The sequence below is a fragment of the Seriola lalandi genome, unplaced genomic scaffold (genome assembly GCF_002814215.2).
Source record: "Seriola lalandi dorsalis isolate HSWRI2012SDOR001 ecotype SW California unplaced genomic scaffold, Sedor1 jcf7180002054287, whole genome shotgun sequence".
In the NCBI taxonomy this organism is placed as follows: domain Eukaryota; kingdom Metazoa; phylum Chordata; class Actinopteri; order Carangiformes; family Carangidae; genus Seriola; species Seriola lalandi.
This window is the reverse complement of record NW_019524840.1, coordinates 76,574-92,891: the sequence shown is the minus strand read 5'-3', so window position 1 is coordinate 92,891 and position 16,318 is coordinate 76,574. Positions and strand designations below refer to the sequence as shown.

Sequence of the window (16,318 nt, the reverse complement as noted above, 5' to 3'; positions counted from 1 at the left end):
GAATTCCTGAGTTGATGTTATGGCTCGCTGTAGCTCACACTCATATTAGACTTTGTTCTTCCAATGATGAAAGTGAGTGTGTGCAAAGTAAATTAAAGTCCTAATGAGCTACAGCACCACAGGAGTTGCATCAGAATAGCTGCTTCAAACACACACTGCAACATTTTGCAGCGTGGAAAACATCTGGGCCGTGTGTGTGTGTCCAGCGTTTTTCTCCTGATAAATGAGCTCAAACTCCAAAATGCTGATTTAATATTGTGGACATGCTCCGTGCGCCACAAATTGGACGTCTCATTTTCAGCGGTCCCTGAACTGTCATGTTACAATTCAGTTTAAAAAAAGAAAAGAAAAAGAAAACGTTGGTTACAGGGCTGGGGAAACTTCTACTCAGATTAAGTTTAGTCAAGTAAAACAATCTTTAATTAGCTTAACGCTACATCAGCTACATAAAACTAATTGGACAAGTTTCCAGCCAAACTGCAATTTTTCCGACTTTCCTCACCGAGGAAGTTTTATCTGTTTGAACATTTGCATTTTCACACATCAGGCTCCTTTCACAAACGTTTTGGGAGACTCAGCTCTTCTCGGGAGCATGGCTCATCCACATTATCGTGACATTTACACTGAGTGAAAGCACGAAAGACAATCAGGAAAAAAAAAAGAGCACTTGGAGAAATCACATTACACATTTGATCCCAAGAAAACATTCATAGAGGTTGTCATAGTTGCACTGAGGCAGAAAACAACAACTCCTTAAGCCCGACTCTTGAACCAAGCATCTTCTGACAATTACGTGACCTTGTAAAATCTGACCTTCAGAACTTCATCCTAAGAAATAAAGTGGCATTTGTAGCTCTGACCCCAGGGAACCGAGTGTGTGCGTTGTTTAAGACGTGTACACCCTATTATGCAGCTTTCCTCCGGTGGCCATGTGTGAAATTAAATTGACTTCTCAGCGCAGGGATCATTGCACCCTGTTTTGAAAGGAAACTAATGAACTCATGTTAATGAGGCCTTCCCCTTACGATCAATAGAAACTGCTCATGGTGTCGCTCTAGTTGTGGAGCAGGACATACAGAGAGTGTCAGTCAAAGCAGCGGTTATTATTTGAACCCATTAAAGCTCTCATTTTCCATGCTGCGCACATATCACGCTCAGTAAAGATTATTTCTTTGGGTGGTATTGATGAGCCGTAAATTCTCTTTGTGAAAAACTTCAAATCATCTCTTGTGAAGTTCCACACTGTAGCTGCTGTTTGTCTTATTTTTTGGAGGTGGAGGCTCGGTTGAGAAACTGCTGATGGTATCAGGTGTTGTGACTCTGAGTCAGAATTAAAATTTAAGAAGCGTTGGAAGCAGTTTTCTTGCTTCATGCTTCACATTAATAATTCGTCTAAAGCATTTTCTGTTCAGCCAAGTCTGCGGTGAAGTTTGATTCAGTTTGGGCAAGTAAAACTATTTAACTACCTAAATACGTCAAGACTTGTACATATTTACGTCAAGAAATGTAAGAGAGAGTTAATGCACATGTGCATTACATGAGGAGTCGTAGAGACAAACTACAGGTGGACCCACCTTTCCAGTGGAGTGCCATTGAACCATTGCAGAAGTTATTTGTTTATTCTGAAAATATATGATTTTCACAGACCGTTAAATGATGGTAAATGGACTGCACTCACATAGTGCTTGTCTAGTGATATCGACCACTCAAATACACCCATTCACATGTACAGTACATTCACACAGTGATTGAACTGCCACCAGGGCCACTTTGGCATTCAGTATCTTGCTCAAGGACACTTCAGCATACGGGCTGGAGGAGCCTTGGATTGAATTGATTAGTGGACAGCACATATGTAAGGTCCTTTAGTGTTTGGACTTTCATAGTTTTCTGTTTAGCTGCAGCTGTAAAGACACAACTTCAGCTGCCAAACATCCTCACCACAAGGTCCACCTTGTTGATTTGGCTCGTAAAGACAGATTTTATGGTGTGATCACATTAGTAGTAATACATCTGCTGATCTCGCTGTTAGGTTTATCTTAAAAACAGTTTCATTGTAACACAAGTTTTAGTTCAGTTTAGAAAGAGAAGCTGAAAACTGCCCTGAGCAAAGCAGGTCCCAGTGCAGTGTGAGGTCTCCATCCTCTCCTCGGCTGATCACTGTGACTGCAGCAGCTTTATTGAAGCACAGCGCTGCAGACCGTTGGCTAACAGCTTTTTTCCTGCTTTGCTTCTCTGTCTTTGGGGCATCCCGCTCTTTGACATCTTTGAACTCAGTTATGAAGGAGACCGAAGTGAGATTAGAGATTGGTTCGACTCCACAAACATGGCTGGAAGAGAGATTTGTTCCTTTCTGGTTTGTATCAGAAATGATCCCTCACTGTTCTCTCACTTACAACCATCAGTTCAGTGAAGTCGTCGCTTTGTGCTGTTGAACATTTTTCTGGGAATCAATAGAAAGTATTTACGCCTAATAAAGAAAGAAAAATAAACCTGTTTAATTTTAGATTTTATCAAGTCTGTTAATATTAATGTAAGTTGCTTTGGATAAAATCATCTGCCAAATGAGTAAATGTAATGTAATTTAATTTACTGTATTAATTTATCCTTTATTATTTTTATAAAATCTCAAAAAATACAAAAAAAAAGCCCATCCCAAATATCTTGTTTTCAGTGCAAACCCCAAACATACATGTTCATTTTTGCTCTCTTCTCATGACTATTACAAAAACAGATCCGGCGATGTGTCCTCTTTATGCATATCCAGATTAAAGTTTTCTCATCACTTTCTATTATTAGAATATTGAATTCACAAGATTATGCAGCCTTGGTTGAGCTTTGGCCACTTTAGGAGCTATTTGTAAGTTTTGCTATTGCTACATAGCCAGCGTCAGCATTAACAGCTGTTTATTTACCAGTCTAGAAGAAGTACTGCGAGTTCAGCATCAAACTAATGCCAATGTTAACTCTCGTCTCTATCACGTCTTTTCTTCTACTGAAGTTAGCGTGCTAACCAGCTAACAATGACTCACTGTAGCCTCCAATCTGCTCTTGAGACGTAGCACTTCTCAGAGGGCCAATTATAACCTCTTGTCTTGTGAACGCAACGAGAGCCGAAGATCTTGTCAAGCCAGAATCACCGCCACCCGCCTCCGGCAAGAAAGCACAGCAGAGAAAACTTACCAATAGCTCCTTTAAGGGCTTTCAAGTTTTTTTTTTGGTGTGACTTGAGTTTTTAAGCAGCTCTTATTAACCATTAGCCACCCAACCATTTACTGACGTGCACTTCAGTAAACAAACACTTGCCTTCATGGGGGCTTGAAATGAGCTTCTCCAGTTGAACGCTGGCCCTTCACTCCTGCACACATGCCCCCTGTAGTGATTAGACTGACCTCTACCACAATAATGTTATCTGTATACTCCTCCCCACCAAGCCCTCCACTGAGTCGAGTCGGTATCTAACCGTGTGGACTCAATATATGTGCCACAAAGCATGATGTCTTCTTCAGGTGCCGTGGCCAGTGGTGCCAGGCCAACAGGTGTGGATAGGTTATTGATTTGTTAGGCCCATCTCATCTTGGACATGTGTTGATTAGCGATGAAGATCACATGTCAGACAGCTGATATGTACTGTAAGTGTGTGAGACACATGATGGTGTGTGTAGGTGGTGTTAAAGTGGTAAATCTAACCGAGCTCATTCATGAGCTTGGGACTGGTTTGTTTCAACTTCCTGTCGCTGATACATATTTTATGCAGTATTTTCTGCATTTATACAAAGTGGTTATTAGAGTGTGTCTTCAGCAGCCAGTGACTAATGGTTAGTTTGAAGCAGAAGTTAAAATGATGTATTCTTGAATTAAGCCTTTTCATCCTGTTTCCTTTTCTTCTTCATGGTCTCCTACCGTTGTTATGGAAATGCTGCATGGCAAAGCCAGCCCGCAAATTTTTCTTTACTGTCAGTGTTTGTGATCTCAGGCTCAGTAAGTACGGTTAGTTCTTCAAGTCTTCAATCTTTGGTTTGAGCTTTTGATTTTTAAACTACAAAAGCATGTCGACAGTCCTGGGGAATTCTTAAACAACTCCATCTCTCCACGGTCTGTCTGTATGTTCAGACAGTCGGTATTTCCCCAAAATGTAAATTATTCTGTCTCAGTTGTGGAGAACCCTGTCAAGTTTGTGCACAGCTGCTTGAGCGACAGTTTGCACATGTTAGAGCAGTCGGCTTCAGCTTTTCCATTAGTCAGGAGAACGGCACTGTCCTTAACTCACTCTACAAATTATATTTAACTAGTTATCAAACTCTGCACTTGTTAATCTGCACAGTGAAGGTCAAACATCTAAGTGAAATAACAATGAGCAAAACACGTTTTCGAGTGGAGAGGGAGAATGTTAATGCTAATGCCATCATCACTTGTCACCAAAACCATCAGGAAAAAGTCAGATAACATAAAATCTTGATATTAGAAGAACTTAATGTGCATCAGATATTAACTCAAACTTAACTTTTACCATTTAAACTGATATTATTTGGACAGAAGCAGCGACACTGACAGTAGTTTACCCCTCTATGACATTGAGTTGCTTCCTTTCACTCGATCCCTTAGAGCACCTGAGGCCAGAGAGAACCTGTAGAGCGCAAAGATATCTTTTTTATCTCTATTTCAGTCAGTGGTTTAGAAAGAAATCACGTGAAATGGTGGTGTGTACCGCGTATCTGTGAGTTGCTGTATTGTTTGTACTGTATACATGTCGCTTGTGTGGCGTCCTGCAAAGTTCACTGAGGTGAGACCAAAGACAGATTTCCAGCCCTGCAGCCACAGTAACCTTTTTTCCTCTTATTTCCCCCTGTTGTCAGACTCGGGAGCTAATCTGTGTTGGATCTATAGTGAAACACTGAATTGAGTGCACAGTGAGCAATGAAGGGTCCCGGGGTCATTATTTTTCTCTTCCTCTCTTTGTGTCATCCATTTTCAGCTTGACCATGTCCACTTGAGCGAGATCATGACTTTACTGAATGAGTCAGATCAGCTATCCCCTCCCTCCTTCCCCCTCTCCTCCATAGAGCACAATTTCTCTGTCTTTGCCACCCATGACCCCTCATACTCCCCCGTGACCTTCCCCACCTCCTCCTCGCTCACCTCCTCCAACTGCACCAGCTCTCCGTCGGCCTCCTCTCCTCCGTACAACTTCTACGCCGTGCTGCTGGTGCTCCTGATCTTCTGCGTGGTGTTCGGTAACGTGCTGGTGTGCGTGGCGGTTTCTCGGGAGCGCGCTCTGCAGACCACCACCAACTACCTCATCGTCTCCCTGGCCGTGTCCGACCTGCTGCTGGCCACGCTGGTCATGCCCTGGGGCGTCTATCTGGAGGTGCGTGTATGTTGGCAGTTTTGTTTTTATTTTTCGTTAATTGTATTTCTGCAGCGTCGGTGCTCTGACCCTCTGAGATAAACGTGGATAAATGTTTCTCTTTGAGATTATGTCATTTTCCATGTCAGCAAAATAGTTTCAGATCGGTTTCAGATTTGTATTAGTCATGGCTATTAAATGTAATTGATCATTTAATGAAATGGTTATGCAGTTATTTTCATTATCACTTAATCTGCTAATTATTCTCCTGGTTGACCATTTTAGGGCTGAAGCAACTAATCAATTAATAAATCAGTCAAATTACAGACAATTCACCAGCAACTTTTTTGATAATTGATTCATTGTTTTAGTTATTTTGGGAAAAAAAGAAGCCAAAATATTCTGGTTCCAGCTTCTCCGATGTGAGGATTTGCTGCTTTCCTTATATGAATATCTTTGGATGTTTGAATGCGTCTTCTTGGGCTGCGGGAAATAACAATATTATCGACCAATAAATGGAGAATCAAGATAATAATCGTCTTTAAAATGTCAGAAAATAGTGGTAAATGCCCATTTGTCTCGTCAACAGGACAAAACCCAGGGATGTTCAATTTAGAAAGGCACCAAATTCACAGCGTGACAATAAAAAACAATTAATGTTTAATTAAATGAATGCAGTTGTGTTGCGTCGTGCATCACTCTGATGCTGCTGCAGCTTTCTGCATGATAGTTTCTGCTGTGGCTGCTCTCGTGCTGTGGGAAATTAAAAGTTATCTTATCTTTGGGTTTGGTCCAACAAACAGCCCAAAAAACAAAAACATAATTGGTTTCACATAAGACAGAAGAGATCAGCATATTCCCCCTTTTTAGAAGATGGAATCAGGAAATGTTTGACATTGTTGCACGAGAAATGATTCAAATAATGAATCAATTTTCAATAAAAGAAGCAGATTACTTTCCTATTGATTAATTAATTTATTCATCCGTATTAATTAGCTGTAATCAGTGCTAAAAATTGTTTTAACCGCAGTCTCAAGTATTTGTGTCAATAGTTTTTGAAAGGAGTTCAACGCAGGTCCAAGAAACTCACCCAATAAAATAAATTAACTAATAACAGCTGACTGATAATTATGAGTCGTGTCTCACTGATTATGAAAGAATAATGTTAGAGGCTAAAATACTAATTACTACATCCAATACTTTCAAATCTAACAACAAACCCACATTTTTCATCATGATATTGGACAATGAAACTGTTCGTGGCTAACGTGGCTGACTTCAGAAGCGAATCACAATCGCCCACAGAAAAGAAGAACTGGGACTAAATATTAACGATACTCTTTTAAGAGGAATAAGTTTGTACTGAAGAGTGATCCGGTCTGGTTAATATTAATGCTGCTCCGCTAGTCTGACAACATATTGTTTTTGGCCCAAATGTATGAAAAGAGTGACAGAATAAAAGTCACTGAAAAGCAAACAGGTTGAAAAATGAAGGCGAAGGAAAAAATGTGTCACTCTGTCTTCTTAAAGGTGGTGGGGGAGTGGCGCTTCAGTCTCATCCACTGTGACATCCTGCTCACCCTGGACGTCATGATGTGCACTGCCAGTATCCTCAACCTGTGTGCCATCAGCATCGACAGGTGGATTCTCCCTCTAGCTCTTGGTTTTCCTCTCTGTGCGGGATGTGTTCCTCTTTTCTGATGATGTGTGTCGTCTCATTGTCTTGGGCTTTTAACCAACACTCATCATTTTTTCTGTCTTTTCTCACTATTGATCCTTTTCCCCCAAAATTCCCTCTCAGCAAGAGAAAAGGTTCATTAATGATAAATATGTTTAAGTGATCAGGACCAGGACAAAGACGGTAAATCAATGAGTCATTTCTTTACTTTGCACCCGAAACCTCGATCTTCACTGGTTGAGTAGGAAACACATGTGCCTCCATTTATGCGTACACACTATAAAGATGCATCGTAGCTTTCACAGAGCCGCAGTGCAGAAGTCAGCAGGTAAAGACAGGTTTCCGCTGCGTCTTTTTTACAATGTCCTCTGCAGTGTTTAGGGTTCATTTTCTTCTTCGTGGGTCGAGGAGAATGTGTTCGGTGATGCGGTCTTCCACCTGATGCCCTCCTCATGGGTCGAAGGGGAGGTGACCAGACGCCCAGCGGGCAGGCCGTCTGCAGCTGCGTCCTAATTCCTCTCATAAAGTGACATATCGAGGCTGCACCAGTTTAGACTTGTGTAATTTGATGCGATAGCTAAAGATAGAGTCTCAATTGCTTTGTCGAAGCTGTAGACGACACGCTGCAGTCAGAAAGCTGCCTGGGCCTCAAGCCCCAGCAGTTAAATAGGAAACACTGACTGCAAATGACAGCAAGGTTAATGTGCTGGCAACTTTAATTTTAGACTGCTTACATCCACGTCAGATTAACAGTGTAGGAGTCGTAGCCCTCCTTATTAGCATTAGCATAGCCCCAAATAAAATAATCATATTTAGTGTAATTACTGTTTAATCATTACCGCTGATGTTTTAAGGATGGTAATGCTGGTGTGTCAGTCTTCTCCTGATCTTTCAACCAGCGCCAACATCAGCCCAAGATCTCTGTTTGTGCAGTGCACCTGCAAAACTAATGACATTCCCATCAGCCTCACGTGTATGTAAATTCAGTTCAAATGCAATATTGTCCTTTAGTCGTCTCAAAGTGGCTGTGTACAGCTAGAGAAAAATACCTCACAAAATACAACGTTATCCCTTTAAACAAAAACAACTTCTGCAAGTAAATTCATTGTCCTGCACAATACTTGCATCATTTCTCCCTCACGACACTGACACATGTTCCTGAGGGGCGTTTTTTGAAAGAATTTTTTAGAAACACTAAAGTGCTGCAGCCACAGTGTCTGACACCTGAAACAACAAAGACTTCCTGGAAACTGAATCTCTCGAAACCCCAAGTTTCATCTGTAGTGTCGTGGGTAACTGGGTGCTTCTGTCCGTGACCCTCTGCCCGCAGTCAGGATTACAGCGGCTCACTGAAGAAGACTGCTCACACCTGCACTTACAGACTCTAATTGGTTTTGACATGCTGCCAGTTTTTGTGTCCTTGTGGCTGTGAAACGAGCAGTGACAGCTTTAGTCTGTCTGTTTGTCTGGGCTCTCAATCAAGCGTTGCAGAGTTTATTTTTAAATATGCGTGAATGTCACAATGAAGTCTGAGGATGCATTAGTGTGTGTCCGAATACAGGCACGGTGTGTGTGTGTGTGTGTGAGAGGCGTTTGTGCGTTTCACGTATGTGCTCGTGCTGCAGATACACAGCGGTGGCCATGCCGATGCTCTACAACACCAGATACAGCTCCAGGAGGAGGGTGGCGGTGATGATTGCTGTGGTGTGGTTCCTCTCTTTTGCCATCTCCTGCCCTTTACTGTTTGGACTCAACAACACTGGTAAGAGCTACATGCGATCCATCCACGAAACAGGGGGCTGTGCAGTGCGTACCGCTGGTCACAAATGTGCTTTGTCATTTTTCCATAAATAATGAAAGTCCATAGCTGAGATTGGCAGCATCTACACGCCCAGTGTTGACTTAAAAAAAACATTAGATATTGTGCGTCAAAGCGGAAGTGACAGGCTGAGACGCTGAGCTAGTTTTCTTGGAGCCAGCCTCTAGCTGGCTCACATCCGACCCCGTAACAATACGGAGGCCAAATAATACGTTCTTATTATAATGATAGCAATCACCATCTTTCTCTTGTCTCTCTTTCCCTTTTATTCTTCCTCCAGTTTTTTTTTTTGCCACGGATGTAATCTCTTAGCGTGCAATCAGACTGAGACAGCAGTTGATGCTGTAATTCCATTCTTACTTCAACGTGGTAACAGCTGACACATCTCCACGACAACTGAGTAAAATCCATCCACTGATGAACCTTCAAGCTCCAGTGGGGAAAAAACACAGACAATAACACTATTACTTTTAAAGTTATTTTAAATACTAACACCCCCAAATATTGAAAGAACAGAATCTAACTAAAGAATTATGACTTGACTATGACTTTCCACGACACCCTAGATATTTTCATTGTATTACTGTTGTAATAGTTACTAGCTCACAGTAACATCTGGAATCACAGCCTTTATTGCTTAATTTCCTCATTATTGCTGCCCAGTCATATGTAAGAAAAAAAGACCTTTTTCTTTAGAGGAAAAGTGATTTTGTTCTACTGTTGAAGCCACTGTAAAGAAAAACGTAGTGGAAAAAAAAGTTTCTTGTAATGTATGCTAGTTTGAAAAAGTGAAGATTAGGTTCAGCTGTTCAGAGATGTATTTTTTTTAACTTAGGTACATAGCCTTTGCAGCATCCTGGTCCATCTGTCCCTGAAATTCAATCTTTGATGAGATGATAAACAGACACCAAACGTCTGCTCATTTAACAAACCTTAGCGTGCAGTAAATCAGCACACTTTGTACTTAGCATATCCGTTAGCGCAGAGATACACAGCATTCAGTAACATCAGTATCAGTTTGTTGTTACCATCGCGGGAGCGACAGGTGACGTCTGCCCTGCAAACAAGTGGCAACATAATCCTCCATTCGTTTGTTGTCTCACAGAAGGATCAGGAGTGAAGAGGCTCCGCCGCTAACCTCCGCCTTAATGAAGGCGCCTGTGAGCAGGAACTTAAGCTTTGAATGTGCTCGCTCTGAACTCAAAGGAATCCACTTTAGAGTAAGTGGAAAACAAGAAGTGATGTGAGAGTTTGACACCCTCAGTTGTGGGTATAAACACTGCAAGATTCTGACTGATGTAAGAACAAACTAAAATCTGTTCCACTCTCCTCAGTAATGGGTTGCTCACAGATTACAGCAGTTTGAACGGTGTCTTTGGAGATTTTCATTCGGTTCTTGTGCCAGTGTTTGTACTTAAATGATCAAATTGCATGGCTTGTGCATCATCACTGCCTTACAAATGAATTTCAGTTATTGAGTGTACAACACAAGGTCCAATTAGTAGCTGTTCTGGAGCTTTGGAACATTTCACACAGTCTGCTTCAGCAAATGGAAGAAAACCAGTCTTTCCACAAGGTCAGTTTTTGAAGCCAGTGTGTTTGGGAAGTCGTTAAATGGAAATTTGAATTTCTACAATTTAATAACAACTGGCCAAACGCCATCTGCTGATGAAGATCATGTGGTACGAACCTCCAGCTGCTACTAAATGCGTCCTGTGGAGAGATTGTTTTCTCAGTTGATGTTTCTGTAAGGTCAAGAATGAGCTTTTGTTTTTGCAATGTAAGAAAATAGTAGAAAATACATCTGGGGAAATACTCTTATTTGATTTCTTCCTAAAAGTTAGATGTGAAAATCGATAGCACTCAGCTGCAGCCAGGGAAGAAGCAGGGGGAAAGTTACGTGTATTATCTCGTTGGTGGGTGGCACGGTGGTACAGTGGTTAGCACTCTCGCCTCACAGCAAGAAGATTCTGACGGCCTGGAGTTTGGATGTTCGCCTCATGCTTGCGTGGGTTTTTCTCTGGGTCCCTTCTTCCTCCCACAGTCCAAAGACATGCAGGTTAGGTTAGTTGGTGACTCTAAATTGTGAGCCACTGTGATGGATGGGGTTGACCCCACTCTCGCCCAGTGTCAGCTGGGATTGGCTCCAGTTGTTTTCTAACTACTTATTTGACAGACAAACAAAGAGCGAATAAGCATATTTACCCAAATTTTTGACCTTTTCATTCAACATATTTCTGATCAAAACAAGATCTTGGGCCACAAAGAAACATGATTTGAAGAAACTGAAACAAAACTTAAATCTCGTAAAAATCCTCTGAAGGTTTCTGTACAATATTCATTCTCTGCACTTTCCTCTTTTCCCTCTCTCCATCAGCCAGCCGCGAAGGCACCACGTGCAGCTTTGCCGACCCGGCCTTCGTGGTCTACTCCTCTGTGGCGTCCTTCTACGTTCCCTTCATCGTGACGTTGCTGGTGTACGCGCAGATCTGCGTGGTGCTGCGCAAACGAGGCAGACGCACCGCCCCGCCGCGCAGACACGGTCTGCACACACAAGGCGGCGCAGAGGCGGGAGAGGGTCATCGGCACAGAAAGGTAGAATCCGTAATGGGATGTCGACTGAAGTGTCAAGTGTTTTGATGATGCCTGCGTCTGACACACTTAACACCATCACATTATTCTGCATCAGCTGGTTCCAGCTCTTCGTTGTTCTACGTGCTGTAGTCATGCTATCACATTGAAATAGTCTACATATCTTGTGTATAATTTTACACAGTCTTCCCCAAAAAATTTTTCCGAAAACGATGGGATCTTCTCTAGATTTCAAAATAAAGTTCTGTAGGTTTCAACAATGTTAAGCTGCACTCGCTGAGTTGTAACGACTGACCCACCAGCTTGTATGTTTTACTGAGTAAGTCAGGTTGAAGGCTAAAATGATATTATTATTGTTATTTCCACAATAACAGACATTTTTTTAATGTCAGTCACCAATTTGATGTTTAAAGTTGTTGAAACAAAAGAACCAGATCAGGTTCTTCCCTGCCCCATGCCCCATGATAATCCTGCTGACAAACAAACAAACCAACAAAACACAACCTCCTTGGTGGAGGCAACACACAAGGCCACCGTGCAAGAGCAGTAACAGTGTATTACTCTGGTGTAACTTGAATATAATGGCTGACTTTAGCTTATATCAATATTGTGTATATGTGTATATTTTGACTGATATGTAATCAGAAATCCAACTAAATTTCAGGGGTTGTCAAAAACCGTATCAACTAATGTATTTGTATGTTATAATTTTTTTACTCTTTAAATATTGATATCAGCATCAACCTCAAATTATCCAGCATCTTCATCAACTTCTCCAGGATCCCCCTCGTCACCACAGCTTCTCCTTCTCTTCCAGAATAAGTGTACACAACCAGAAGATGTGAAGTTATGCACCCTGATCCTGAGACCTGCCACTGCGGCCCCACAGCGCAAGAAAGTGGTGAGTGTGTTGACCAAGTCGATGCGAGGGGTCTGTCTCTTCACCGTCACTCTGCTGTTTGTCCTCATGCAGTCTGCTACTTCTACAGTGATGCTCCTGTTTTCCCTCCTCTCCGTCCCACATCCATTAATGTCCCACTGAGTCCCTTTTCTTCCCACCCTTGTTTCGTCTTTACAATCAAGCACCCGCACCTTTGAATGTCCCACAATGCCTACGCCCCTCACCCTCCTTCCTCCCTCTCTGTTTGTCAGACCCTGGTGAAGGAGGCGGTGGTTCACCCCCTCGAAGTGGAGCCGGGTCAGTTCCTGCCGCAGACCGAGCAGAGTCAGGCTCCTCCCCCTGCTCCCCAGCCCTCCGCCCACTCGGGACGGGCGAGGATCTCCCTGTCCATCTCAGTTGGACCTACCCCGGTTCTTCCTTCAACCGTGACACGATCGGCCCTGACGCCTCGCCCCCCCACCCTCGAGGACGGCATGAGGGGACGCGAGGGATGGAGGGAGCGTAGCGGAGGCAGAGAGAGATGGGGGATCACCAAGGAGAGGGTGAGAGGGAGGCTGTCGCAGCAGAAGGAGCGGAAGGCGACACAGATGCTCGCTATTGTGCTCGGTGAGCGGAGGGAGGCGCAGACTAACTGTACACATTCTCCCTGCCTGTGTGTGTGTGTGTGTGTGTGTGTGTGTGTGTGTGTGTGTGTGTAGCTGTCTACTTTGTATACAAACTGGTCTACATCTACTAAATTTGCTACATTTGATATCCTCAAATAAGAGATAAGAGATGGAGAAATAGTTCAACGTTTTGAGGAACATAGATGACGGATGTAACATTAGATGGGAAGAACATCACCGCTCTCATATCGAGTTGTTAAATATGTGACTGGAGCCGGGGGACAGTTAGCTTAGCTGTGCACAAAGACTGGAGAACAGCTAGCCTAGCTCTATCCAACAGACACACAATTCACTTCTCCGCACCTCTGGAGCTCATAGTCAACACTTTACATCTGGTTGTTATCGATCTTCTCATCTAAACTTTCTCTCTCTAGAGAGAGTGAATAGGTGGACATTTGAAAATGTTGACCTTTTCCTTTAAACCCTCTGAAATCCGGTTATCTCACACGATTCAGTTTTACTTTGATCTTTTTTGTGATTTTAAGTTTCATATATATACTGTATATATTTGAGATTTTAGGAAAAAGATTGTGAAGAATAGTTCATTAACAGACTCCATGACAGTTTTCTGAGACAGAAGATTCTTATCTGATAAAATGAGAAGGTATGTAATAACTGTAGCAACTGACACTAAATCAATTTCAGCTATCAGCTAATTTATTTTGAAAGGTTTCAGGAAATTAGCTGGAATACACAGGACCCATAAAATAAATTATTACCAGACAAACCAGATTAAAATCTGATTATAAAATACCTTTTTGTGCATAAATACTCTGCAGTTTGACTTTTTCTTTTCTATTTATTTTTTATATTACCATTCTTTAGATGGAAGGTTTTGATCCATATTTGGAGAAAACCTTTAAAAAGGAAGTTGTACTTATTTCAGTAAGAGACAAATTGTTAAATCTTTAAATTTTCATGGCCTCCATTGTTTGTGGCTTTTCATTTGATTGTATTTTGTCATCTGTTTTGTGATTTATGTGACACTGCTGCTGCATCTCTCTCATCTCTATCTGTCTAGCTTTCCTATTTATGTATTGTTTCATCACAAATGCAGAAGTTGGCAGGATATTTCATTAATTATATCTTTGCGTCATGTGTCACAACCATATGGAGCCACTAATCCACTTCCTGTCCTGTTTCCAAGGCGTGTTCATCATCTGCTGGCTGCCTTTCTTCCTGACCCACGTGCTGAAGGCCCACTGCAGGAGCTGCTGTATCTCGCCCTCACTGTACAGCGCCGTCACCTGGCTGGGATACCTCAACAGTGCCGTCAACCCCATCATCTACACCACTTTCAACATTGAGTTTCGCAAAGCCTTCATCAAGATCCTGCACTGCTGAGAGCCACGGAGATGAAAAGTGTCAACTATCAAGAAAAAAAGAAAAAGGCCTGGCATTTGTTTGAGATCTGACGAGAGAGTGAGTGGAAGAGAAGGAAAATAAGATCATGCTTTGATACGCAGGAAGAGAGGGATGAGAAAATGGAGTGGGAGACTGATGAGGTAAAGCCATAATAGCTTTCTGGAAAATTAAAGATGAGAGAATTGAAACCAGCAGCTCAGACAAAACTGGGGAAAGACCCAAGAAGAAGCAAACGGCTAGAGATGATGGTAAAAAGAACCGGTGCGTGGCAAATAAAAGACAGCTACAAGAAACACAAACAAGCGGGAGACTGGAAAAGGAGACATGCGCTGCGTTGTGTTCTTATACTCTGTAAAGGGAATATGTGAGGACTGCGGATCTTGCCACAGCATCCCGACAGCAGGGCTCCACCTATGTGAGCCTCCCTGAGACGTGACTGTTTTCCCAATTTATCGAAACACTTGATCCGTGTCGGACTCTCGCTGTTGTATTTCCTTGTAATCTTGACAAACAGCATCTTGTTATTTGTTCGCATGTGCTAGTCTTTCTCGAAGGTCTGGTGTAAGTCTCTGACGTCTGAGTCCAGCACAAACTGTTTTTTGTTGTTGTTTTTTGTTTTTCATTCTCACACTCATGGATTGATCATTTTTCATACTTTCTTACAGCTCGCTGAAGTTACATCAAAGCAGAATTATTGATTTGATTCAGCAGACGGTGAATTCCATGTAAACACTTTTTGCTTTAAATGGGTGTACATACGTGTAAAGTTTGGTTTTGTAAATAATCCTTTAACTGGTTTAGAACACGAATCACAACTGTTGTACTTCGTTTTGAAATAATCGCCGTCATAATGAATTGAAACAACTTTTCTTGTGTCAACAGAGATTTTCTGTTTTTACCCAAGATGCTCATTAAACATAGTATTTCTTGTAAAATAAGATAAAATAAGTGGAATGGAATAAATAAACAATTCTGCAAAGCGTGACTGAAAGTAAAACTAGAAAGCAATTTACTATATTACATTTGCAGTGGCGCAGAGGTAGTAAAAAGCACTAAGAGCCCCAGTGACTGTGTAAAGTCACACAGGTATTTTGCACATTTGAGCAGGTGGTTTTCAGACAGAACCGGTCAGGATCTCAGATGAGCATCGTGTTTGTTTTTTAAGCTTCTACGTCCTTCCTATCAGTATGGTGCAAAATATTGCCATGGGTTTTTTCCTGTTTTTTAATAGTGGGATTGGAAGATGTGCATATACTGTATGTTTTTTTACTCGTCCTTCTGCTAAAGATACGTTGCGTTAAACATATAAAAGATTCATGGCCTGGGCCCCTGAAATAAATGTTTTTGTCTAACTGAAAACACATCCTGCCTCTGACCATTTGAGAGTTGTTTTAATTGCTTTAAGTCCATTTACTCATTATTTTCATGCTATTCAGTAACATTAGCTTTTCAATTAGCCAAATAGCATAAATGGCAAAAATAATTCTGTTCAAAGTTTAATAATAATAAAAACTGCACCTCAAAAGTTCACCAATCAACATGTAATATCTCACCTGTTTAATCCAAACCAAGACGAAACTTTAAAAAGGATGAACTGTGTTTTTACAAGCAGCTATGTGCCTGACTGTTTATTGGCTGGGAGCTGCGACTCCCTGGAGTCCGCACTAGTTTCCCAGCCTGAACACATTGTTAATGTTGTATTTTATTTAGATGTTGCTGGAAGTGATGGAGGCTGTGCAGTCACTGTTTTGTTGACAAATCTCTGACTTGGAACTACAACTCAGAGGTTGACATATGTTATTTTTATTATCAATTTTATTACTTTGAAACAATAAGACATGAATGTGGCAGTAAACCCTCCTAAAACCAAAACATATTTTTACAATGTCCCCATGCTTCCAGTCTTTACACTAAGCTAACTGTCTCCAGCTTCACCAGCTTCATATTTAAC

General features: G+C 41.8%; 1 protein-coding gene across 1 annotated transcript; it reads left to right on the top strand.

Annotated features, from left to right (window-relative positions):
• Window positions 1-4,980: 4,980 nt before the first annotated feature.
• On the top strand, window positions 4,981-15,349 carry drd2l (dopamine receptor D2 like). Its single transcript, XM_023405857.2, has 7 exons — window positions 4,981-5,368; window positions 6,878-6,987; window positions 8,651-8,787; window positions 11,222-11,439; window positions 12,254-12,337; window positions 12,589-12,943; window positions 14,150-15,349. The coding sequence occupies exons 1-7, from the start codon at window positions 5,003-5,005 to the stop codon at window positions 14,344-14,346; spliced, it is 1,467 nt and encodes a 488-aa protein (XP_023261625.1). The 5' UTR covers window positions 4,981-5,002; the 3' UTR covers window positions 14,347-15,349.
• The last annotated feature ends 969 nt before the right edge of the window (window positions 15,350-16,318 follow it).

Excerpts from the sequence above, each read along its gene's own strand:
- drd2l (XM_023405857.2), top strand. The coding sequence starts at position 5,003 with ATGACTTTACTGAATGAGTCAGATCAGCTATCCCCTCCCTCCTTCCCC. Across the intron at positions 5,369-6,877 it reads CCTGGGGCGTCTATCTGGAG|GTGGTGGGGGAGTGGCGCTT; the intron begins GTGCGTGTATGT and ends GTCTTCTTAAAG. Across the intron at positions 6,988-8,650 it reads TGTGCCATCAGCATCGACAG|ATACACAGCGGTGGCCATGC; the intron begins GTGGATTCTCCC and ends CTCGTGCTGCAG.